Source organism: Pongo abelii, chromosome 20 (genome assembly GCF_028885655.2).
Source record: "Pongo abelii isolate AG06213 chromosome 20, NHGRI_mPonAbe1-v2.0_pri, whole genome shotgun sequence".
Lineage (NCBI taxonomy): Eukaryota > Metazoa > Chordata > Mammalia > Primates > Hominidae > Pongo > Pongo abelii.
This window is the reverse complement of record NC_072005.2, coordinates 59130257-59156124: the sequence shown is the minus strand read 5'-3', so window position 1 is coordinate 59156124 and position 25868 is coordinate 59130257. Positions and strand designations below refer to the sequence as shown.

Here is a 25868-nt window from a genome sequence, read left to right as displayed (position 1 = left end):
TAGGCCCACCCAGAATTCTGCCAGGACTAGACGGCCCCCACCAGGTTATACTAGATATGTAGACACAGAGCTTATGCTAAGCTGCCTGATCAGTGGACAGTTAGCTGTGTAATTGGCACCAGTAAGCCATCTTTCTTCTTACTGCCCATAAATACAGGTGAACTTCTAGGCTTCCCAGTCTATGCTTCCCGTGAAAAATGAAGCATAGCCATAGGTAATTAGAAAGATGATAAAGGACCTCCTAAAAAAATTATATAATACTATAAGCCTGCCACTTAGACACAAGATGGCTCATGAGGATATCGAACCCCCATCTACATGCTCAACTGAATCATACAGTTGCAAGCTGTTTTAAAAATTATTACTAATAAAAGCAGTCAAGCCTTGACTGTTCTTGCCCAGCAAGAGACTCTGATAAGAAATGCTATCTATCGCTGGGCGCGGTGGCTCACGCCTGTAATCCCAGCACTTTGGGAGGCTGAGGCAGGTGGATCACAAAGTCAGGAGATCGAGACCATCCTGGCTAACACGGTGAAACCCCATCTCTACTAAAAATACAAAAAATTAGCCGGGTGTGGTGGCAGTGCCTGTAGTCGCAGCTACTCGGGAGGCTGAGGCAGGAGAATGGCGTGAACCTGGGAGGCGGAGCTTGCAGTGAGCCGAGATCGCGCTACTGCACTGTAGCCTGGGTGACAGAGCGAGACTCTGTCACCAAAAAAAAAAAAAGAAATGCTATCTATCAAAATAGACTAGCTCTTCACTACTTGCTAGCAGCTGAAGGAAACGTTTGTAGAAAATTTAACCTTACTAATTGTTGTCTACACATAGATGATCAGAGGCAAGTAGTTGAAGACATAGTTAAAAATATAACAAAACTGACACATGTACCCATACAAGTGTGGCACGGACTCAATCCAGGAGCCATGTTTAAAAATTTGTTCCCAGCAATAGGAGGATTTAAAACCCTTAATAATAAGAGTTATAATAGTAATAAAAACCTGCTTACTGCTCTCTTGTTTGCTACCTGTACTTCAAATGATAAAAAGCTTCATTGCTACCTTAGTTCACCAAAATGCTTCAGCACAAGTGTACTATATGAATCACTATCAATCTATTGCACAAAAAGACATAAGTGGCAAAAATAAGAGTAAGAACTCCCACCAATAAAAAGTGAGAATCTCAAAAAGAAGAAATAAAGGAAGAGAGAGACCCTCTTATATTGTTTTATACTCAGTACCTGTTTTAAGAAAAAACAACAAGAAAGTAAAACCAAAGACAGGCCGCCCGGCGCCAGGCCCAAAACCAGGCCTGGGCCTGCCTGGCCTAAACCCAGTAGTTAAAAATCAACTCATGACTTAGAACCCGACATTATTCACAGATTCCAGACATTGTATAGAAGAACATTGTAAAACTCCCTGCTCCGTTCTGTTTCTCTCTGACCGCCGGTGCATGCACCCCCTGTCACGTACCGCCTTCTTGCTCAAATCAATCACAACCCTTTCATGTGAAATCTTCAGTGTTGTGAGCCCTTAAAAAGGACAGAAATTGTGCATTTGGGGAGCTCAGATTTTAAGTCAGTAGCTTGCCGATGGTCCCAGCTGAATAAAGACCTTCCTTCTACAACCTGGTGTCTGAGAAGTTTTGCCTGCCGCTCGTCCTGCTACACACTGTCACAATGTCAGTGCTTTTTTAAAAAATCACTTTTTTTCTTATTGAGGCAGAGGAAGGAGCTCTGGGGTAGAGGGTCTTACTTTGTCGCCCAGGCTGGCCTGGACCTCCGGGCTCAGCGGTCTTGCCGCCCCTGCTTCCTGAGTAGCTGGGACCCCAGACTCGCCACCCTGCCCGCATCCCTGCTCTGTTTAAGCAGGAGGTGGTGACCTCACTCCTCCCTGGCGTGAGGCCTCCGCTCCGCACCCCAGGCGGTGGCCCTAGGGAAGTCTGGAGCTGAGCACAGGGTGGAGTCTCCCACCCCAGTGAATGGAGAATAGAAAGGGAAAGGATTTCTATTCTGTTCTGTAGGTCGTCAGCCTGAAATTGGAGGTTTCGCTGAGAAAGGGCTTTGTATTTCGCATTCTTGTTTGCATTCCTTCCCTTGACAACTTCCAGACTTTGGACATAAATTGCTAAAATTAATTTCAATAGCAAGGAACTTTCCTGGATCCACCTCACGTTGACTTCTCAGGGAGGTCTATTTCAGTGACTGCTGAGCTGCTCCAGCCTCACTGGAGGGTTTCGCCTCCAAAACCCGGAAAAAAGGCGCAGAGAGCGAGATGGAGGAAAGCTCAGGACCCGCCCCCTTCTCGCCCCCGCCGACCCCTCACAGCCCAGGACTCCTCTGGGAGCCAGGCTCCTCGTTTCTCAACCCCACCCCGGCCTCGTTCAGGCCCCGCCCACCTCTCGCGTCTCTTCCCAGCCTCGTCCAGGCCCCACCCACCTCCTGGGGGTCCCTCCCAGGCCTGGCCTCTGTCCTGCGCTGATTGGCATAGACCCGGAAGCGGATGGCATGGACTGAAGGTCACATCGCAGCGCGTGAGTTTCGCTCTGTTTTATGTGTGCTTCCCAGTCCTGTGGTTCTGCTATACCGGGGACGCTGAGTCCCCACAGACCTGGAAAATTGCGGCCCCTCTTTCTCAACCCAGAGCAAATTGAGACGTCCGGGTGAGAGTCCGTGAGTCCCTTCGAGTTTAAAGTGGCCCTGAGGCAGGTCCCGTCCTCAGTCTTTCTGCAGTGGGGTCGTGTAGACACCTCCTATCGCGGAATTTTCCTTCTCAAAACCCTTCCTGACCCGTCCTTCCGCCTCGCGCTGTTTGAAGTCCTCACCCGCGAGCTGGATTCCCGCCCTGGGCGCCTCCCACCGTCGCTCTCGTCGGCTTCAGAAGCGCCGCGCCTCAACCCCAGTTCCCGGGAGGCCGCGTCCTCTGCCTGGTCCTAAGATCCTGCAGATGCCACCCCCGTCCGAAGGCGCCGTCGCCCCCCACCTCACTCCTCGTGCGGGGCCCTTTTGCTTCCTAGTTCCAACTCCTGGAAAACGAATTTATGCAATCACGAAAGCACTCCACAGAGGGAAGTGGGCCCGAGCCAGCGTCTCCAGGGCCCCGTTTACAAAGTTTTGGGGGATTAAAGTATTTATTTTGAGGTCCCTATGGGCACCCCTTATCTGGATGAAGAATTTGGCCCTTGGCCAACGAAATGCTGATGTGAATTGGCCCGAGGCCAGAGCAGATGAGTGCCCTATGCAGATGAAGGTGTGGCCGGTGCTTGGCCGTGGCCACTCCTGGGCTCTTTCCCTTTCTGAGACGTGGTGGAAGGGGGAGGGCGGTAGGGAGAGCGGCCTTTGATCCCTTGTTACTCCGGATGCGGAGACGGGGTTTTTCCTTTTTGTCTAGTTTTGGGAAGTTCACGTTAATTGGCCTTAGATTCGCTGCCCCCAGACCCAGGACGTAGGTGTTTCCTTTTTCTTCTTTTTTATTGGAGATGGGTCTCACTCTGTTGCCCAGGCGGGAGAGCGGTGACAGGATCACAGCTCACTGCATCGTCAACATCCTATGCTCAAGAGATCCTGTCACCTCAGCCTCCAGAGTAGCTGGGACCACAGCCGCACGCCACCACACCGCGGTAATTTTTGTGTACTTGGTAGAGACGGATTTTGCCTTGTTGCTCAGGCTGGTCTCCAACTCCAGGGCTCAAGTGATCCAGCTGTATCGCCCTCCCAAAGTGCTGGGATTACAGGCATGAGCCACCATGCCCGCCTTGTTTCTTAATTAAAAAACAAATAAATAAAAAAGGCCGTGTGCAATGGCTCATGCCTGTAATCCCAGCACTTTGGGAGGCCAAGGCGGGCAGATCACCTGAGGTCAGGAGTTCGAGACCAGCCTAGCCAGCATGGTGAAATCTCGTGTCAAATAAAATGCAGAAATTAGCCAGGTGTGATGTCGGGCGCCTGTAATCCCAGCTACTCAGGAGGCTGAGGCAGGAGAATCCCTTGAACAGGAAGGGTGAGGTTGCAGTGAGCTGAGATCATGCCACTGCACTCCAGCCTGGGTGACAGAGCGAGACTCCGTCTGAAAAAAATAAAATTACTACTTTTCAAATAAGCTTTGGTAGAATATTATGAGCTCACATCGTTGTTTTCCAACTATGATATATGTTCAAAATTTTCTTCTTTGACCCTACATTTTATTAGATGTATACATTTTTAGATGTATATATTTTTAACCATTTTAAAATAGTTTCTCTATGAAATTTGTTATGTTCAGTTTACATAGAGGACTGCATGCTTTCTAGTCTGTATCATATATTGGAAACATTTACTAGTACCTGATAAATGATTTTAGGTTGTTTCTTTTTTTCTTTCTTACTTTTTTTAGAGACGAAGTCTCCCTTCTGCCCCCAGGCTGGAGTGTGATGGTGCCATCTCGGCTCACTGCAACCTCCGTCTTTTGGGTTCAAGCTCTTCTCCTGCCTCAGCCCCCAAGTAGCTGGGATTACAAGAGCCTGCCACCAAGCCTGGCTAATTTTTGTATTTCTAGTGGAGACGGGGTTTCACCATGTTGGTCAGGATGGTCTTGAACTCCTGACCTCAGGTGATCCACCCACCTCAGCCTCAGAAAGTGCTGGGATTACAGGCGTGAGCCACTGCACCTGGACAATTTTAGGTTGTTTCAATGTGTACTTTATAAAGATATCAAGGACCTATTTTGTTTGTTTGTTTTGAGATGGAGTTTTGTTCTTATTGCCCAGGCTGGAGTGCAATGGCACGATCTTGGCTCACCACACCCTCTACCTCCCGGATTCAAGTGATTCTCCTACCTCAGCCTCCTGAATAGCTGGGATTACAGGCATGTGCCACTACGCCAAGCTAATTTTGTATTTCTAATGGAGATGGGGTTTCTCCATGTTTGTCAGGCTGGTCTCAAACTCCCAACCTCAGGTGATCCACCCACCTCGGCCTCCCAAAGTGCTGGGATTTAAGGTGTGAGCCACTGCACCCGGCCCCAGGACCTTTTTTCTTTACGTTAACATCAAAATTTAGTTCAAGTAGCGTATTATTCTATTTTCTTTCCTTATGTCATCTGATAAAATGGTGAACTGTGAGCTTTAAGTAAACATCTCCCTCAAGTTCCTCTGGTCCATAATATTCCTTGCAGATGTTGAACGATGGGCTGGATTGTTTTGGAACCTTGTTCCAGCAGAGCCCATGTGTTCATGAAGAAAACATTTGCTTACAGCTTATTTCTACCATTGCCTCTATTTCAGTGTTTTGTTGTTGTTGTTGTTGATTTGTTTTTTTTTTGTTTTTTTTGAGAAGGAGTCTCACTCTGTCAACCAGGCTGGAGTGCAGTGGCATGATCTTGGCTCACTTGCAACCTCTGCCTCCCGGGTTCCAATGATTCTCCTGTCTCAGCCTCCTGAGTAGCTGGGATTACAGGCACACACCACCATGCCAGGCTAATTTTTGTAGTTTTAGCAGAAACCGGGTTTCACCATGTGGACCAGGATGGTTTCAATCTCCTGACCTCATGATCCACCTGCCTCGGCCTCCCATGGTGCTGGGATTACAGGCGTGAGTCACCGCACCTGGCCTCTTTCAGTGTTTTAAACACCTATAGCTATGTGTTCACACTTGTGTTTATTTTGAATGTATTACTGTCATATTTCTGGGAAAATAATTACGTGTTTAGGATTCATGCCATCAGAACCTTAGACATGGAGAGAGACATTTCTTTTGCTCAGCTATATAAAAGATAGTCCTGGAATTTTCTTTTTTTATTTTTATTTTTTTGAGACAGTCTTGCTCTGTCACCCAGGCTGGAGTACAGTGGGGCAATCCGGCTCACTGCAACTTCTGCCTTCCATGTTCAAATGTTTCTCTTGCCTTAGCCTCCAGAGTACCTGGGACTACAGGAGCCAGCCACCACACCCCAGCCAATCTTCGTATTTTTAGTAGAGACAAGGTTTCACCATATTGGCCAGATTGTTCTCTGAACTCTTGACCTCAAGTGATCCACCCATCTCGGCCTCCCAAAGTGCTGGGATTACAGGTGTGAGCCACCTTGCCTGACCCCTCTTCACTAGTTTTTAATTTACATAATGAATTCTGATTTTGAACCCATGTATTGAGTTTTTCCATTTAGTTACTGTATTTTTAGCCCGAGAGTTTCTGTGTAGTTCGTCATAATTTCTGTATGTTGGTTGACCTTCTTATTTTCTTCATGCATTGCTTTTACGATTTCTTGAAGTTATGTCTTAATTCAATGAGCTTCCAACTTTTTGGGGGGTGGAGGTGATGGGGTTTCACTGTGTCCCCCAGGCTTGAGGGCAGTTGTGCGATTTTGGGTCACTTCAACCTCTGCTCTCCAGGCTCAAGCCATCCTCCCACCTCAGCCTGGTGAGTAGCTTTGGTTGTGTCCTCTCCAGGTTTTTGCTTATGCCTCCTGAATGCAAGTTAATTTAAGTGTGTGTGGATGTAATTTGAAGTATGTGCTGAAGTGCATTAATGGATAAGCCCATGCTTTTTTTTTGAGACAGAGTCTCACTTTGTCGACAGGCTGGAGTGCAGTGGTGCCATCTCAGCTCACTGCAACTTCTGACTCCCGAGTTCAAGTGATTCTTTTGCCTCAGCCTCCCAAGTAGCTGGGACAACAGGGGCATGCCAAGAAGCCCAGCTAACTTTTGTACTTGTAGTAGAGAGGGGGTTTCACCATGTTGGCCAAAATTGTCTCAATCTCTTGATCTCATGATCCACCTGCCTCACCCTCCCAGAGTGCTGGGATTACAGGCATGAGGTAACGCATGTGGCCAAGCCCATGGTTTATGTAGAAAACACAGCATTTGCAGCATATATATATATATATATATATATATATATATATATATATATATATAAATAATTATTTTTTTTTTTATTTTTTGAGAAAGTCTTGCTCTGTTGCCCAGGCCCGCGTTGGGAAGGTGCCTGGGGCCTGTCCGGTGACACAAGGTGTTCTTCCCTGCCCAGCACCAGCCCCTGGAAAATGGGCTCCTCTGACATGCAGGTGTCCAAATCCTCCTGTGATTGTGTGGGCCAAAGGGATCAGGAGACAGAGAGAGCAGTAAAAAACCTGAGACAGAGAAAAGAATGAGAAAGGCCCATAACAGATGGCAAAGTAGAAGATGGGTGAGGGATTTGCCAAGAGACAACAAAAGTGGAAAAAAAAAAAGATGAGAAAGCAGGAGGAGAAAAGCAACTGGAGAAATGTAGAGAAAAGCTAGATGTACAGAGAGATGAAGGACAGCAAGGTAGGTAGAGGGGCAGCAAAGAGGGAGGCTCACCAGAGTGAGGAAGAGGAGGTGGGATTTGGAGCCAGGGCAGATAGAGCAGAGTGATGATGGTGGCAAAGAGAACAGAGGGAGAACCACAGCAGGGAGGACACCTGGGGATCTGGGGTGCCAGAGCATGGGGCCAGGGGAGTGTAACAAGGAAGAGAGAATTTAACAGGGAGAGCTGAGGCGGCGCAGAGATGGGAGAAGAGGCAGAAATCTATAGAGATTGACGACGATCTAAAGACTGGGGAGAAGGAGCAACAAGAGGTTAAATGAGTCGTGGAGGTGGAGCCTGGCTAATTTTTGTATTTTTAGTAGAGACAGGGTTTCACCATGTTGGCCAGGTTGGTCTTGAACTCCTGACCTCAGGCGATCCACCTGCCCTACCTCCCAAAGAGCTGGGATTACAGACATGAGCCACTGCATCTGGCCATCCATGTTTTCTTGATTGAAAAAATTTGCTTATATCGTAGTTCTACAGCTGACCCTCTTTCCCTATTTTCTTTTTTTGTTTGTTTGTTTTTTTGAGAGACAGTTTCACTCTTGTTGCCCAGGCTGGAGTGCAATGGCATGATCTCAGCTGACCACAACCTCTGCCTCCCGGGTTCAAGCAATTCTTCTGCCTCAGCCTTCCTGAGTAGCTGGGATTACAGCCGTGCCCCAACATGCCTAGATAATTTTTGTATTTTTAGTAGAGACGGGGGTTTCTCCATGTTGCTCAGGCTGGTCTGGAACTCCTGACCTCAGCTGATCCACCCACCTTGGCCTCCCAAAGTGCTGTGATTACAGGCCTGAGCCACTCCACCTGGCCTCCGTGTTTTCAAGGTCAGTAGTTGTGTGTTTACAGTTCTGCATTTTATAAACGTTACTGTAATTTTCTTGTAAGGAAGAATTAAATGTTGAGAGTCAATGGCATCAGAACCTTGCAAAAGAAGTTTCTTTAGCCCAGGTATGTGAAAGATGCTTCTCTAATTTTCAAAGAGAGAGCTGATAAGACCAACCCTTTCCATTAGCCCTTCCATGCCACCATGTAAGAATTCAGACACACCTTCTCACTCATCTCAGACCTTCTCACGGTAACTCGGTGAATATGTCCCCACTCTGAGGATGTCACAGCTAAATCTAAAGCAGGTCATGTCAGTGCCTGGCAGGGAACCCTCCGCCGACTTCCCGTGTTCCCCAGGACAAAAGCCCCACTCCTCACTGTGGTTCCACAGCCCTGTGTCCAGGGCCCCTGCCAGTGTCCAGCCGCCTCCTGGGAGCTTGCCCTCATCTCCTGACTCCCTCTGCCCCAGTCACATTTGCTTTTCTCTTTCCCCAAATATCAAAACCCTTCCTGTCTCAGGTTGCTGTCCCTGCTCTTACCCTATGTCCCTAAGTGATCACAGCCCTCTCCGTTTCTGCTTCTTCAGGTCTAGGCTCAGAGCTGTCTCCCATGCCCTCCCACCCCCATCTGAAGTTCCCTCTGCCCGTCAGTCTCTATCACGTTACTCAGGTTTTATTATCTCTGTCACATCAGAAACGCTTTTTTTTTCCTTCCTCAAACAGAGTCTCACTCTGTCCTTCAGGCTGTGAGTACAGTCTCATGATCTTGGCTCACTGCAACCTCTGTCTCCTGGGTTCAAGTGATTCTTGTGCCTCAGCCTCCCAAGTAGCTGAGTTACAGGTGCGTGCCACCCACCACCACACCTGGCTAATTTTTGTATTTGTAGTTTTATTTTATTTTATTTTATTTTTAAATCTTACTCTGTCACCCAGGCTGGAGTGTAGTGGCATGATCTCGGCCCATTGCAACCTCCACCTCCCAGGTTCAAGTGATCCTCCAACCTCAGCATCCTGAGTAGCTGGGATTACAGATGCCCACCAAGCCCAGCTACTTTTTGTATTTTTAGTAGGAGACAAGGTTTCACCATGTTGGCCAGGCTGGTCTAGAACTCCTGACCTCAAGTAATCCACCCACCTCGGCCTTCCAGAGTGCTGGTATTACAGGCATGAGCCACCGTGCCTGGCCCAAATTTTGTATTTTTAGTAGAGACAGGGTTTCACCATGTTGGCCAGGCTGGTCTCGAACTCCTGAGCACAAGTGATCCTCTCACCTCAGCTTCCTAAGTAGCTGGGACCACAGACACACAGAGGTGCACCACCATACCTTCCTAACTTTTTGTATTTTTGTAGAGATGGAGTTTCACCATGTTGCCTAGGCTAGTCACAAACTCCTGAGCTCAAGCAATCTACCCATCTTGGCCTCCTAGAGTGCTGGGGTGACAGGTGTGAGCCACCGCACCCAGCCTTTGTGTGGGGTTTGGTTAGGTCTGAGTCTGTGCCCTGAAGGGGAGCTCATCCCAGCCCAGCTCCCCACTGCTGCAGCGTGTGTGTGGACTCCTCCAGTAGGGGAGTGGGAGTTTTCCTGTAGGAGTTTATCATTCCTGGGGCAGTGGGCAGCAGAGGGGACCATATTTCCCAGGGTGAGGTCTCCTTTGTATGTGTCGTCGTGTTATGGGGAGGGGGTGTGTTGATTCTGAGCAATAAACAACATATTTCTAACATTCAGGATTGACTTCTAAAGACTCTTGCTATGTGAGGAGGAAACCCAGAAGAGGAAGAGGAAAGCAAAGGAGTCAGGGATGGCTCTTCCTCAGGTGAGATGATATTCTTGGTGGATTGTTCTGTCTCCTTCCTTTCAGAAATGCTGGGGCTTGGAGTTGGGAATCTTCTCTGAGTCTGAAGCATCCTGCCTGACAGGTTTGCTCACACTCACCCATGCCTTCCCTCAGTCCCTCTTATCTCACTTAGATTTTATCTCTTGTGACCAAGTGACATGAACTTGGGAAGAGGCTGCACTGGGCATGGTCCTGGGAAGGGCTCACACCCAGACATGGATGGACACGGGGTGAGGGTCCCCATGGTGTCAGTGCTGTTGGGCAGCAGGGATTGTTAAAATGTGTTTTCATTTCAGGGTCTATTGACATTCAGGGATGTGGCCATAGAATTCTCTCAGGAGGAGTGGAAATGCCTGGACCCTGCTCAGAGGACTTTATACAGGGACGTGATGTTGGAGAATTATAGGAACCTGGTCTCCCTGGGTGAGGATAACTTCCCCTCTGGGGATGTGCCCTTGTGGATCTTTGTATTTTCTCTTGGGAGTTGCATCCTTGCTTAACTAAAATGGAAGCTGTACTGATTTTGAAATGAAAAGCTTCATGATGTAGCATCTGGACTTTCACTGTCCCCTTTGTTTAGATGTTCTGCATTCTTCATGATACCTCAATGTGGGTTCCAGAACTAAAGTAGGCATAAAACCTTATGGCAAGCTGGGCATGGTGGCTCACGCCTGTCATCCCAGCACCTTGGGAGGCTGAGGTGTGTGGATCACTTCAGGTCAGGAGTTTGAGACCAGCCTGGCCAACATGGTGAAACCCTGTCTCTACTAAAAATACAAAAATTAGCTGGACGTCGTGGTGCATGCCTATAATCCCAGCTCCTAGAAAGGCTGAGGAAAGAGAATTGCTTGAACCCAGGAGGCCAAGTTTGCAGTGAGCCGAGAACACACCGCTGCACTCCAGCCCAGATGACAGAGCAAGACTCTGTCTCAAAAAACAAAAACAAAACCTTATGGCAGACTTTAAACATATCCAGTTCCCTGTTTTCTTCTCCTGTGCTTTCAACTCATTTGTTCTTGGAAGAGAGCTCGATGTCCACATACTACATATTACAGTGCTCCGTCAGCATTCAGAAGGAGGCAGTCAGTGGAGGAATTTGTGAAATATTTTCTTAGATTCACCTGTAATGTCTTCTTTCCTACAGAAATATAGGGCTGGGACTCTAGAAAAGCTCCAGCACATCATGGTCCTTTCTTTTTATAAGCAGGAGTCTCTTTCTGACCTGTTATCTCCATGTTGGAGCAAGGGAAAGAGCCCTGGACTGTGGAGAGTGAAGTGAAAATAACAAAAAAGTCCAGATGGGTGGGAATGTATTACAGGTGTAAACGCAGGTAAGAGCTCAGATGGGCAGAGTGGAAGCTCCACCTTCAAATAGTGTGTGGGGAAACTCTGCTAGTGGGAGAATTCTGTGGCAAAAGAAAAGTTTCAATCCTGAGATCTCTGAAGGGACATCTTTCTTTGCCCTCACTTATCCCTCTGCTATTTCCTTATTTATTTCTTTCTTTTCTCTTCTCTTCTCTTCTCTTCTCTTCTCTTCCTTCCTTCCTTTCTTCTTTCCTTTTCTTTTCTTTCCTTTTCTTTCTTTTTCTTTTGACAGTCTCACTCTTTCATCCAGGCTACAGTGCAGTGGAACAATCTTGGCTAACTGCAGCCTCTGTCTTTCGGGCTCAAAGAATTCTTGTGCCCCACCTTTCTTGGAAGCTGGGACTGCAGGCGCTCACCACCATGCCCAGCTCACTTTGTGCTTTTAGTAGAGATGGGGTTTCACCATGTTGGTCAGGCTGGTCTCAAACTCCTTATCTCAAGTGGTTCACCTGCTTCGGCTTCCCAAAATGCTGGGATTACAGGCGCGAGCTGCCATGCCCAACCATTGTTATTATTTTAAATAGTTTTGTCTTTTAGTTCTTAGTTTAAGTGGTTTAAACATGATTCCATTGTGACTGTAACAACCACATTAGTGTCTATTCCTTTCAGTATGCAGAAGTGAAGTGTGTTGTATTGATATATGGGGAGAGGTTATTGTTGCAGGTATGTTAAACATCTGAAACTTATAGCACAATAATGAAGCTTAAAATTTCCATAACCTGGCCAAGTACAGTGGCTGACACCTGTTATTCAAGCACTGGGATGCCGAGGTGGGCAGATTGCCTGAGGTCAAGAGTTCAGAACCAGCCTGGGTAGCATGGTGAAACTTCGTCTCTGCTAAATTTACAAAAGTTAGCCAGGCCCAGTGGTGGGCAGCTGTAATCCCAGCTACTCAGTAGGCTCAGGCAGGAGAGTCACTTGAACCTGGGAGGTGGAGGTTGCAGTGAGCCAAGATTGCACCATTGCACTCCAGCCTGGGAGACAGAGCGAGACTCCATGTCAAAAAATAAAAATAAAAATAAAAAAATTCCATAACCTCCAAATTTCTTCTTCTCCAGTAGAACTTTTTTTATATTTATTTATTTATTTATGAAGTATTTATTGATCATTCTTGGGTGTTTCTCGGAGAGGGGGATGTGGCAGGGTCATAGGATAATAGTGGAGAGAAGGTCAGCAGATAAACACATGAACAAAGGTCTCTGGTTTTCCCAGGCAGAGGTCCCTGCGGCCTTCTGCAGTGTTTGTGCCCCTGGGTACTTGAGATTAGGGAGTGGTGATGACTCTTAAAGAGCATGCTGCCTTCAAGCATCTGTTTAACAAAGCACATCTTGCACCGCCCTTAATCCATTTAACCCTGAGTTGACACAGCACATGTTTCAGAGAGCACGGGGCTGGGGGCAAGGCCATAGATCAACAGCATCCCAAGGCAGAAGAATTTCTCCTAGTCAGAACAAAATGGAGTCTCCTATGCCCACCTCTTTCTACACAGACACAGCAACAATCTGATCTCTCCTTCCTTTTCCCACACTTCCCCCCCTTCTCTTCAACAAAACCGCCATCGTCCTCATGGCCCGCTCCCGATGGTCGCTGTCTCTTCGGAGATGTTGGGTACACCTCCCAGACAGGGCGGCCGGGCAGAGGCGCTCCTCACATCCCAGAAGATGGGCGGCCGGGCAGAGTCGCTCCTCATCTCCCAGACGGGGCGGCCGGGCAGAGGCGTTCCTCACTTCCTCCCAGACGGGGTGGCAGCCAGGCAGAGGCGCTCCTCACCTCCCAGACGGGGCGGCCGGGCAGAGGCGTTCCTCACTTCCTCCCAGACGGGGTGGCAGCCAGGCAGAGGCGCTCCTCACCTCCCAGACGGGGCGGCCGGGCAGAGGCGCTCCTCACATCCCAGATGGGGCGTCCGGGCAGAGGTCCTCCTCACTTCACAGATGGGGTGGCTGGGCAGAGGCGCTCCTCACTTCCCAGAGGGGGCGGCCATCAGAGACGCTCCTCACTTCCCAGACGGGGTGGCCGGGCAGAGGTGCTCCTCACTTCCCAGACGGGGCGGCCGGGCAGAGGTGCTCCTCACTTCCCAGATGGGGCGGCCGGGCAGAGAGGCTCCTCACTTCCCAGATGGGGCGGCCGGGCAGAGAGGCTCCTCACCTCCCAGATGGGGCAGCCGGGCAGAGGTGCTCCTCACTTCCTTCCAGACGGGGTGGCAGCTGGGCAGAGGCACTCCTCACCTCCCAGATGGGGTGGCCAGGCAGAGGCACTCCTCACTTCCCAGACGGGGTGGCAGCCGGGCAGAGGCGCTCCTCTCCTCCCAGATGGGGTGGCCGGGCAGAGGCGCTCCTCACTTCCCAGATGGGGCAGCTGGGCTGAGGCGCTCCTCACTTCCTCCCAGATGGGGTGGCAGCCAGGCAGAGGCGCTCCTCACTTCCCAGATGAGGTGGCCGGGCAGATGCGCTCCTCACTTCCCAGATGGGGCGGCCGGGTAGAGGTGCTCCTCACCTCCCAGATGGGGCGGCCGGGCAGAGGCGCTCCTCACTTCCCAGACGATGGGTGGCTGGGCAGAGGCGCTCCTCACCTCCCAGATGGGATGGCCGGGCAGAGGCGCTCCTCACTTCCTACACAGGGTGGCGGCTGGGCAGAGGCACTCCTCTCCTCCCAGATGGGGCAGCCGGGCAGAGGCACTCCTCACTTCCCAAATGGGGTGGCCCGGCAGAGGCGCTCCTCACTTCCTCCCAGACGGGGTGGCAGCCTGGCAGAGGCGCTCCTCTCCTCCCAGATGGGGCAGCCGGGCAGAGGCGCTCCTCACTTCCCAAACGGGGTGGCCCGGCAGAGGCGCTCCTCACTTCCTCCCAGACGGGGTGGCAGCCAGGCAGAGGCGCTCCTCATCTCCCAGATGGGGCGGCCGGGCAGAGGTGCTCCTCACTTCCTCCCAGACGGGGTGGCAGCCAGGCAGAGGTGCTCCTCATCTCCCAGATGGGGCGGCCGGGCAGAGGCGCTCCTCACTTCCCAGATGGGGTGGCCGGGCAGAGGCGCTCCTCACTTCCCAGATGATGGGCGGCCAGGCAGAGGCGCTCCTCACTTCCCAGATGATGGGCGGCCGGGCAGAGATGCTCCTCACTTCCTATATGGGATGGCGGCAGGGCAGAGGTGCTCCTCACTTCCGAGACGGGGCAGCCGGGCAGAGGGGCTCCTCACATCCCAGACGATGGGCGGCCAGGCAGAGACACTCCTCACTTCCTAGACGGGGTGGCGGCGGGGCAGAGGCTGTAATCTTAGCACTTTAGAAGGCCAAGGCAGGCGGCTGGGAGGTGGAGGTTGTAGCGAGCCAAGATCACGCCACTGCACTCCAGCCTGAGCAACATCGAGCATTGAGTGAGCGAGACCCCATCTGCAATCCCAGCACCTCGGGGGGCCGAGGCGGGCAGATCACTTGAGGCCAGGAGCTGGAGACCAGCCAGGTCAACAGGGCGAAACCCTGTCTCCACCAAAAATACAAAAACCATTCAGGCGTGGCGGCGCGCGCCTGCAATCCCAGGCACTTGGCAGGCCGAGGCAGGAGAATCACAGGAGCCCGAGGCAGGGAGGTTGCAGCGAGCCAAGATCATGGCAGTACAGTCCAGCTTTGGCAACAGAAGGAGACGGAAAAAAGAAGGAGAGGGAGACTGAAGGAGGGAGAGGGAGAGGGGGAGGGGGAGGGGGAGAGGGAGAGCCTTTTTTTATTTTTGTCACAGTTATTTTTGTGTATGTTGCATTTCTGTTAACATATATGTACAGTGTTTTTTTATACCTTTTCATTTTTAATAATATGGAAAAAAGTTTAGTTATGAAGAAAAGTTATATGTATGTGAGTTTCTGTATCTGTCCTTTTATTAATTAATTAATTTATGTACTTATGAGACAGAGTTTTGCTCTTGTCACCCGGGCTGAAGTGCAATGCTGCAATCTTGGCACCACAACTTCCGCCTCCCCGGTTCAACCAATTCTCCTGCCTCAGCCCCTGAGTAGCTGGGATTACAGGCATGCACCACCACACCCAGCTAATTTTGTATTTTTATTGTTTTATTTATTTATTTATTTTTTTGAGACAGAGTTTCATTCTTGTTTCCCAGGCTGGAGTGCAATGGCGCAATCTCAGCTCACTGCCTCCCAGATTCAAGCAGTTCTCCTGCCTCAGCCTCCTGAGTACCTGGGACTACAGGTGCCGACCACCACGCCTGGCTATTTTTTTGTATTTTTAATAGAGATGGGGTTTCACTGTGTTAGCCAGGATGGTCTCGATCTCCTGACCTTGTGATCCACCCACCTCAGCCTCCCAAACTGCTGGGATTACAGGCGTGAGCCACCATGCCTGGCCTAATTTTGTATTTTTGGTAGAGACAGGGTTTTCTCCTTGTTGTCCAGGCTGGTCTCGAACTCTTGACCCCAGGTGATCCGCCTGGCTCACCCTCCCAAAGTGCTGGGATTATAGGCATGAACCACCATGCCCGGCCTACCTGTTTTTTAATTTAACTTTACTGGAGAACTTTATATATGTTTGTGGGTTGGAGTTACTCTTTAGCCTTCTGTCATTTATTTTTTCTTTGAGACACTGTCTCAGTTTGTCACCCAGGCTAAAGTGCGGTGGTGTGATCTTGGGTCACTGCAACGTCCACTTCCCAAGTTCAAGTGATTCTCCTGCCTCAGCCTCCCAAGTAGCTGGGACTATGGGTGAGTGCCAACATGCCAGGCTAAGTTTTTGTATTTTTTTTTTAGCAGAGATGGGGTTTTACCTTGTTAGCTGGGATGGTCTTGATCTCCTGACCTCATGAATCTCCCACCTCATCCTCCCAAAATGCTGGGATTACCATGCCCTACATGTCTCAAGGTTTTTAAAACATGTTAGTGCTATTAGATGGCTTCAAGTATTGCAAGATTTATAGTAGAGACCCTAAATATACTTTGTTTAATAAGATTTGTCAGCCTGCGGTGATGTTGATGATGAGATGCTCCTGTTCCTGTCTCTGTCATTTCACTGTTAGAAATAGCTTAGACTGACCGGCCATGGTGGCTCACGCCTCTAAGCCTAGCACTTTCGAAGACCAAGGTGGGTAGATTGCTTGAGGTCAGGAGTTTGAAAACAGTCTGGCCAACATGGTGAAACCTGGAATGTACTAAATGCCAAAAATGGGCCAGGCGCAGTGGCTCACACCTAAATCCCAGCACTTTGGGAGGCTGAGACAGGTTGATCACTTGAGGTCAGGACTTCAAGACAAGCCTGGCCAATATGGTGAAACCCCATCTCTACTAAAACTACAAAAACCAGCTGTGCATGGTGACATGCGCCTATAATCCCAGCTACTTGGCGGCTGAGGTAGGAGAATCACTTGAACCCATGAGGTGGAGGTTGCAGGGAGCCGAGATCATGCCACTGCACTCCAGCCCGGGCAACAGAGTGAGACTCTGGGCTGAGGAGAGAGAATCACTTGAGGTAGGAGAATCCTGCCAGTACACTCCAGCCTGGGTGATAGAGTGTGATTCAATCTGAAAAACAAATGAAAAAGGAAGTAGCTTAAACTGGGAAGCTTAAGACACAGACATTTATTTCTCATGAATTTGGAAAGTGGGAAATCCAAGAGCAAGGTGCCAGCCAAATTGGTTCCTGGTGAGAGCCTTCTTCATGGTTTAGCCCAGCCACCTTCCTGCTGTGTCCTAATACAGTGGAAAGAGGAACAGGCAATGAGCTCTTTACTGTCTCTATAAATGCACTAGTCCTATTCACAAGAAGTCAACACCCATGACTAAATTCTCTCAAGGTCTGCATCTGCAGGAACATCCTATTAGAGAATACCACATCTACCAAAGCTTATTTGAGAGGTAGTTATTTATCTTATCTTATTTTTTTGAGATGGAATCTCATCTTGTTGCCCAGGCTAGAGTGCAGTGGCACTATCTTGGATCACTGCAACCTCAGCCTCCCAGGTTCAAATGATTCCTGCCTCAGACTCCCAAGTAGCTGGGATTACATGCACCTGCCACCATGCCCAGCTAATTTTTTTTGTATTTTTAGTAGAGATGGGGTTTCACCATTTGTTTCTGGCTGGTCTTGGACTCCTGGCCTCATGATCCACCCAACTCAGCCTACCAAAGTGCTGGGATTACAGGTATGTGCCACCGTGGCCAGCCATTAGTCAATTCTTACTCCGTATAATTCTGTGTATTTTCTTCACCTCATACTTCAGAAGGTAGTGATGTTAACATGTATTTCAGTTATTATGTTGTGTACTGGTGGTAACTACAAGTTATGGCTTTTTTCTTAAGAGGGAATTGTTTAGAATTCTGCAGGCAGTATAAATTGACTTATTATTTTCTTTCTTTTATGAGTTTTCAGTATGTGGTATTCAATATAACTGACACACTCCGTTCGTTAATGTCACAAACTGCCACTGGGCACAGTGGCTCATGCCTGTAATCCCAGGACTTTGGGAGGCCGAGACATGTGGCTCACCTGAGTTCGAGATCACAGGAGTTCACAGGAGTTTGAGACTAGCCTGGCCAACATGGTGAAACCCCATCTCTATTAAAAGTATAAAAATTAGCTGGGCATAGTGGCATGTGCCTGTAATCCCAGGTGCTTGGGAAGTTGAGGCAAGAGACTCACTTGAACCCAGGAAGCAGAGGTTGCAGTGAACCAAGATTATGCCATTTCACTCCAGCCTGGGTGACAGAGTGAGACTCCATCTTAAAAAAATAAAAATATAAAAATATTTTTTAAAAAAGTCACAACGTGCCTGTTCCACATGGATATAGGTAATTTTGTAACAGTTATTCAGAAAAATATGGTATTAACATTTTCTTTTTTTTTTTTTTTTTTTTTTGAGACGCAGTCTCACTCTGTCACCCAAGGTGGAGTGCAATGGTGTGATCTCAGCTCACCACAATCTTTGCCTTCCGAGTTCAAGCGATTTTCCTGCCTCATCCTTTCAACTAGCTGGGATTACAGCCACCTATGACCATGCCCGGCTACATTTTGTATTTTTAGTAGAGATGGGGCTTTGCCATGTTGGCCAGGTTGGGTGAACTCCTAACCTGAGGTGATGCACCTGCCTCAGCCTCCCAAAGTACTGGGATTACAGGCGTGAGCCACCACCCCCTGCCTTTTTTTGTTTTCTGAGATGGAGTCTCACTTTGTCACCCAGGCTGGAGTGCAGTGGTGCGATGTGGGCTCACTGCAAACGTTGCCTCTTGGCTTAAATCAATTCTTGTGCCTAAGCCTCCCGAGTAGCTGGGACGACAGGGTGGGCTACCACACCCGGCTAATTTTTGTAATCTTATCTTCTCAGTGCTATGATTGTTTGATAATACAGAATTTCCATTGATTTTGATTATCCTTACAAGAGCTTGTTGTGGATTATTTACCAATATAGTACATTGTCTGTTTTTTTGTATTTGTTTGTACATACTAAATATACTGTATATATGAAGAATACATATTTTTCTCTTCTTTGATGTGACAGTGATACATTTTTTGCACTGTGTGATACCCCTTAGGATTAAAGTGGAAAAATACTCCTTACTTTAGGCTTATGCCTGTTTGTGCCCTGTCAGTATTTTGTCATGATATTGGAAATAGGCTTCTGTAAAAATGATTTGAAGTACATGAAATCAGCCTTTATTTATTAAAGAATCTTACTCACTTTGTGTTCCTAAACTTTGAAGCTCATGTTTGGGAAGTTTAAAATAAGTATTTTTGTGTGTGTGTGATATTTATACATTTCAGTATTTTATACCATCTGTACTTAATTGGAAACCTATTGGTGTTTATATTTTGTAGATACCTCTTCCAAATGCATGATGAATACCTTGTCATCAACAGGGCAAGGCAATACAGAAGTGTTCCACAAAGGAACATTGCAAAGACAAGCAAGTTATCACATTGGAGCATTTTGCTCCCAGGAAATTGAGAAAGACATTCATGACTTTGTGTTTCAGTGGCAAGAAGATGAAACAAATGACCATGAAGCACCCATGACAGAAATAAAAAAGTTGGCTGGTAGTACAGAGCGATATGATCAAAGGCGTCCTGGAAACAAGCCTATTAAACATCAGCTTGGATCAAGATTCCATTTGCATTTGCGAAGACATAGGAGAATTCATACTGGAGAGAAACCTTACAAATGTGAAGAATGTGAGAAAGTTTTCAGTTGCAATTCACATCTTGAGATACATAGGATAATTCATACTGGAGAGAAACCATACAAATGTAAAGTTTGTGACAAGGCTTTTAAGCATGATTCACACCTGGCACAACATACTAGAATTCACAGGGGAGACAAACATTACACATGTAATGAATGTGGCAAGGTTTTTGATCAAAAAGCAAACCTTGCATGTCATCATAGAAGTCATACTGGAGAGAAACCTTATAAGTGTAATGAGTGTGGCAAGACCTTTAGTCAGACATCACACCTTTTATACCATCATAGACTGCATACTGGAGAGAAACCTTACAAATGTAATGAGTGTGGCAAGACCTTCGCTCGAAATTCGGTCCTCATAATTCATAAGGCAGTTCATACTGCAGAAAAACCTTATAAGTGTAATGAATGTGGCAAGGTTTTTAAGCAACGAGCAACTCTTGCAGGACATCGTAGAGTTCACACTGGAGAGAAACCTTACAGATGTGAAGAATGCAACAAAGTTTTTAGTCGCAAATCACACCTTGAAAGACATAGGAGGATTCATACTGGAGAGAAACCGTACAAATGTAAGGTTTGTGACAAGGCTTTCCGGAGTGATTCACGCCTTGCAGAACATCAGAGAGTTCATACTGGAGAGAGACCTTACACATGTAATGAATGTGGCAAGGTTTTTAGTACAAAAGCATACCTTGCATGTCATCATAAACTTCATACTGGAGAGAAACTTTATGGATGTGAAGAATGTGACAAAGTTTACATTCGCAAATCACACCTTGAAAGACATAGGAGGATTCATACAGGAGAGAAACCTCACAAGTGTGATGATTGTGGCAAAGCCTTTAATTCACCTTCACACCTTATTAGGCATCAGAGAATCCATACTGGACAGAAATCTTACAAATGTCATCAGTGTGGCAAGGTCTTCAGTCTGAGGTCACTCCTTGCAGAACATCAGAAAATTCCTTTTGGAGACAGTTGTTTCAAACGCAATGAGTATAGCAAACCATCAAGCATTACTTGATATTAGAGTCAAATCAGCATTGACCTGAGTTTGAGTTGATTTAACATTGATTTCAAGCATTAATTGACATTAAACTGTTTATGTTAAGAGGATTGGGCCAGGCGTGGTGTCTCACACCTGTAATCCCAGCACTTTGAGAGGCCAAGACAGGTAGGTCACTTGAGGTCATGAATTTGAGACCAGCCTGGCCAACAGATGGCAGCCACTTTTCCCAGCCTGTATGTTCTTTTATTTATATATATTTTTTAAGATGGAATCTTGCTCTGTCACCCACGTTGGAGTGCAGTGATGTGATCTTGGTTCACTGCAACCTTCACCTCCCAGGTTCATGGGATTCTCCTGCCTCAGTCTCCCGAGTAGCTGGGACTACAGGTGAATGCCACCATGCCTGGGTAATTTTTTGTATTTTTACTGGGTTTCACCATGTTAACTAGGATGGTCTCGATCTTCTGACCTTATGATCCACCTGCCTCCACCTGCCAAAGTGCTGAGATTACAGGCATGAGCCATCATGCCTGGCCTGTTTTTGGTTTCTTTAACAAAAAGTTATAGAAATTTCTCTGGGTATTGTTTTGAATCTACATCATATTCAGTTATATAATCATTTAGCAATATTATTCCATCAATATGGCTTGTATCTCTTATTTGTACATGTTTTTAATCATTTTGATCAATGTTTGTAGATTTGAAGGTAGAAACTTCTCACCTTTTTATGTTTATTCCTAAGTATTTCTTACTTTAAGTTCTTTAGCAAATGAAAGTGTTTTTTAATTTTCTTTTTAAATTGTTTATTGTTAATGTATGGAAATTCAACTAATTTTTGGTGCTGTTATTCTATTCTGCAAATCCACTGCATATGTTTATTAGTTCCAGTTGCATTTTGGTTGACTCTTTGTGATTTTCTACACAGAATATCATGTCGTCTACAAACAAGCAGAATTTTACTTCTTTCTTTCTGATTTGGATGAGTTTGATTTCTTTTGCTATTTCATTGCTCTGGCTAGGACAGCCAGTATTGATTGAATAGAAAGGGTGAGAGCATTCTTGCATCATGTGAGATCCTACAGGAAAAGCATTCCATTTTCCCTGATTGGTTATTTCTGCTGTGGTCATCTCATGGATGGTCTTTGTATTGTTGAGGTAAACTTTCTTCTCTTTCTATTTTGTGTAGGATTTCCATGATGACTGGATGTTGAATTCTGTGAAATGCTTTTTCACCATGTATTCAGATGATGTGGTTTTCATCTTTAATTCTGTCAAGTGGTATATCACATTGATTTGCTTGACTAAGTTGAATCATTTTGCATCCCAGGAATAAGTGGCACTTACATATCAACAATCCTTTTTATAACCTCTTGAATACAGTTCACTAGTACAAGGGGTCTTCAGGAAGTTCATGGAAAAATACATATTATGAGACAATTGCACATGATGTCACATTTTTTGCACCAAGATAAACTGGTACAAATCTGTTATAATGTGTCTGAACAGGGTCTGGTTTGAGGCACTCAGATGGGTAAGACATGAGTTTGAAAAGCAACTCAATCAAAGCAATGTAAATTCTGCTAAAATTGAAACAAGAAGAAACATCAAATTTGTGATGAGACCAGATGCAGTGGCTCAGGCCTGTAATCCCAGCACTTTCAGAGGCTGAGACAGTTCGGTCATGTGAACCCGGGTACTCAAGACAAGCCTGGGCAGAATGGTGAAACCACCTTCTCTACAAAAAATACATAAATTAGCTGGACATCGTGGCACATGCCTGCTGGTTCAGCTTCTGTGGAGACTGCAGTGGGAGGACGGCTTGAGCCTGGGAGTTCAAGGCTGCAGGGAGCCATGATCATGCCACTGCACTCCAGCATGGGTGACAGAGACAGATAGTGTATCAAAAAATGAATTTGGTAAAGACTGGGTAAAGGAATAATGAAATCATTGATGCTTTATGAAAAGGTTATGGGGATGATGCCTGAAATAAATACACAGTTTGTAAATGGAAAACTTATTTTATGTTGGGACAAGACAATGTTGAAAGTGATGCACAGGACAGGTGCGGTGGCTCACACCTGTAATCCCAGCACTTTGGGAGGCCGAGGCGGGTGGATCACGAGGTCAAGAGATTGAGACTATCCTGGCTAACATGGTGAAACCCTGTCTCTACTAAAAATACAAAAAATTAGCCAGGCGTGGTTGTGGGCACCTGTAGTCCCAGCTACTCGGGAGGCTGAGGCAGGAGAATGGTGTGAACCCGGGAGGTGGAGCTTGCAGTGAGCCGAGATCATGCTACTGCACTCCAGCCTGGGCGACAGAGTGGGACTTCATCTCAAAAAAAAAAAAAAAAGTGATGCACAGAGTGGCAGGCAGACCATCCACATCAGTTTTACAGGTACAAACTGTCAAAGAAGACATTGGAGAAGAGCCAAGCTGGGTCTATAAGGAATTGCACATGAGATGGCGCATATATTCATGCCGTCTGAGGATTTGGCCATGTTACCATGTGAAGCTGAAAATGGCACCACTATCTGGACAGTTGGACATGTTTTATTTAGAATATATTTTTTCTCTCTGGATCTGTTATGAATACCTTTGTTGGCTTGGTTCAGTAATAAATATGTGAGACTTTTCATTTAAAAAAAGTCAAATGACTTAATTCTGTAGAGTATTTTAAATTCTGTTTTGTTTTGTTTTTTTGAGATGGAGTCTTCTGAAAATTTTCTCATCTTCTCTAACCCGGTTCATGACAGACCCTTGGACTTTACTGTTGTGGAAAAATCTATACAAAACAATATCAGTTTGTCAAAGCATTATGGCTCTCACAAGCTTGTGAAAGGAAAATAAAAATTACTAAGGCAAAGAGAAAAGTCAATCTGGGAACTGCGTCAGACAAACCTGCCTTCCATTTTATTCCTAAACAAGATAGCTACAAAGATTTTTTTAAAAGCTACATATGCCCCTCCCAAACCGGGAGCCTCAAGATCTCCACCCTAAAATAGTTCCATTGAATTTCACCCTGGTGATGTCAACTGAGCGCTTATCTTCACAAGTGTGGGAAAGAACCCATCCCTCTGCACACCTGAGTCAAATGTCTATCTGACTGCTTCCCCTGCCCTATTGTTTATGTAAAAATGTAGGGTCACTGAGCCAGACTAAGGCATAAGTGACTTATTCCTCCTCCCCCCTCACATATAAATTGTGCATTTAGTGAAAGGCTGATCAAAGACTCAAAGAATGTTATTATTTGTTATCTACCTGTGACCCAGAAGGTCCCCAATTCCAGTTATTCCGTCTTTCCAGACTGGACCAGTGTATATATGTACTGATTGCTGTCTCATGTGTCTATAAAATGTGTGAAACCAAACTGCAGCCTCAACACCATGGAGACACGTTGTCAGGACCTGAGGTTTGTGTTAATTGGCCTTAGACGCCCCCTGTCCCCAGACCCAGGATGCATGTATTTCCTTTTCATTTCTATTAAAGATGGGTCTCATTCTGTTGCCCAGGTGTGAGAGCGGTGACAGGATCAGTGCTCACTGAAGCTTCAATCTCTTGGGTTCAATGGATCCTCCCACCTCAGCCTCCAAAGTCGCTAGGACCACAGCCAGATGCCACCGCACCCGGCAAATTTTTGTGTTCCTAGTAGAGATGGGCTTTCACCATGTTCCCCAAGCTGGTCTGGAATTCCAGCGCTCAAGCGATCCAGCCGTATCAGCCTCCCAAGGTGCTGGGATTACAGCCATAAGCCACCATGACCAACATGTTTCTTAATTAAAAAAAAAACAAAATAGACCAGGTGCTGTGGCTCATGCCTGTAATCCCAGCACTTTGGGAGGCCAAGGTAGGCAGATCACCTGAGATCAAGTATTTGAGAACAGCCTGGCTAACATGGTGAATCCTCATTTTGACTAAAATATAGAAATTACCTTGGTGTGGTGACGAGTGCCTGTAATCCCAGCTAGTCGGGAGGCTGAGGCAGAAGAATGGCTTGAATTTGGGAGGCGGAGGTTGCAGTGAGCTGAGATCCTGCAACTGCACTCCCGCTGGGCAAGAGTGAGACTCCATCTCTAAAATAAAATAATATAAAAAACTGCTTCTCATAAAAGCTTTGGTATAGTCTTACGAGGTCACATCATTGTTTTGCAACTATGATATGTGTTCAAAATGTTCTTCTATGACCCCACATTTCATTAGATATATTTTTTAACCATTTTAAAATTGTTTTTCTCTGAAATTTATTGTGTTCAGTTTACATTGAAGACTGCATGCTCTCTAGTCTGCATCATACATTGGAAACATTTTCTGGTACCTGATAAATGATTTTAGGTTGTTTCAATGTGTACTTGATAAAGATATCAAGTAACTTTTTCTTTATGCTAACATCAAAATTTATTTGAAGTAGCCTATTATTCCATCTTCTTTCTTTTATGTCATCTGATTAAATGGTGAGCTGTGAGCTGCTAAATAAACATCCCCTCAAGTTCCTCTGATCCATAATATTCTTTGCAGATGTTGAAGGATGGACAGGATTGACTTGGAACCTTGTTCCAGCAGAGCCCATATGCTCATGAAGAAAACATTTGCTCAGCTCTCATTTGTACCACTGCCTCTCTTTCAGTGTTTTAAACACCTATAGCTAGGGGTTCACAATTGTGTTTATTTTGAAGATATTACTATGATTTTTCTGGGAAAATAATTACATGTTTAGGATTCATGCCATCAGAACCTTCGACGTTGAAAGAGACATTTCATTTGCTCAGGTATATAAAATTGTCCTGGAATTTTTCTTTCTTTTTTTGAGAAGGAGTGTCACTCAGTCACCCATGCTTGAGTGCAGTGACACGATCTTGACTCACTGCAACCTCTGCCTCCCAGGCCCAAAGACCCACCACAGTCAGCCCCTCAGATGACTGAGACCACAGATGCACACCACCACGCCTGGCTAATTTTTTGTACTTTTGGTAGAGACAGAGTTTCACTGAGCCCTGAAATACTTCACCAAATAATGTGTGGCTTTTCCTGTAGGAGAGGGTAATGCTCAGGTGTGATTTGAATTTTAAATGGATTCCTGTCCTCCAAAAATATAAAAATCACAAATACCAGAATGGAAAAACAGGGGATTAGACTCAAATCATCTTGAACTTATTCTTGTCTCTGTCCACACCCACTGCTTTTCCTTATCTCATCTCACAGATTTAACCCACCTACCCATGTCCCCTGCAGGCCTCTCCACTGAGTTCTACAATCCTGTGTCCAGTTGTCTCCTCAGCTCTCTGTTGGGACATCAAACAGGCATCTCCACATTCACGTGTCCATAAGTGACTTCCTAAACCCCCAAACACATTTCCTTACAGTCCT

At 46.5% G+C, this 25868-nt stretch overlaps 1 protein-coding gene across 50 annotated transcripts in view; it reads left to right on the top strand.

Annotated features, from left to right (window-relative positions):
- ZNF320 (zinc finger protein 320) overlaps positions 1-23382 on the top strand; it is a 38373-nt gene extending 14991 nt beyond the window's left edge. The window contains exons 1-9 of one of the 50 annotated variants that reach the window (XM_063720294.1): positions 2481-2529; positions 3498-3615; positions 4741-4838; positions 6311-6388; positions 7838-8127; positions 8851-8968; positions 9854-9941; positions 10259-10385; positions 19132-23382. In XM_063720294.1, coding sequence (XP_063576364.1) covers positions 9927-9941; positions 10259-10385; positions 19132-20519 — 1530 coding nt within the window. In that variant the 5' untranslated portion in view covers positions 2481-2529; positions 3498-3615; positions 4741-4838; ... (2 more) ...; positions 8851-8968; positions 9854-9926 and the 3' untranslated portion in view covers positions 20520-23382. Of the gene's footprint in view, positions 1-2432; positions 3616-4740; positions 6389-6868; positions 8128-8850; positions 8969-9853; positions 9942-10258; positions 10386-11169; positions 11294-15906; positions 16029-17367; positions 17462-19131 lie in introns of those variants that run through there. The other 49 variants (XM_063720293.1, XM_063720304.1, XM_063720300.1 and 46 more) reach the window with 49 other exon arrangements.
- The last annotated feature ends 2486 nt before the right edge of the window (positions 23383-25868 follow it).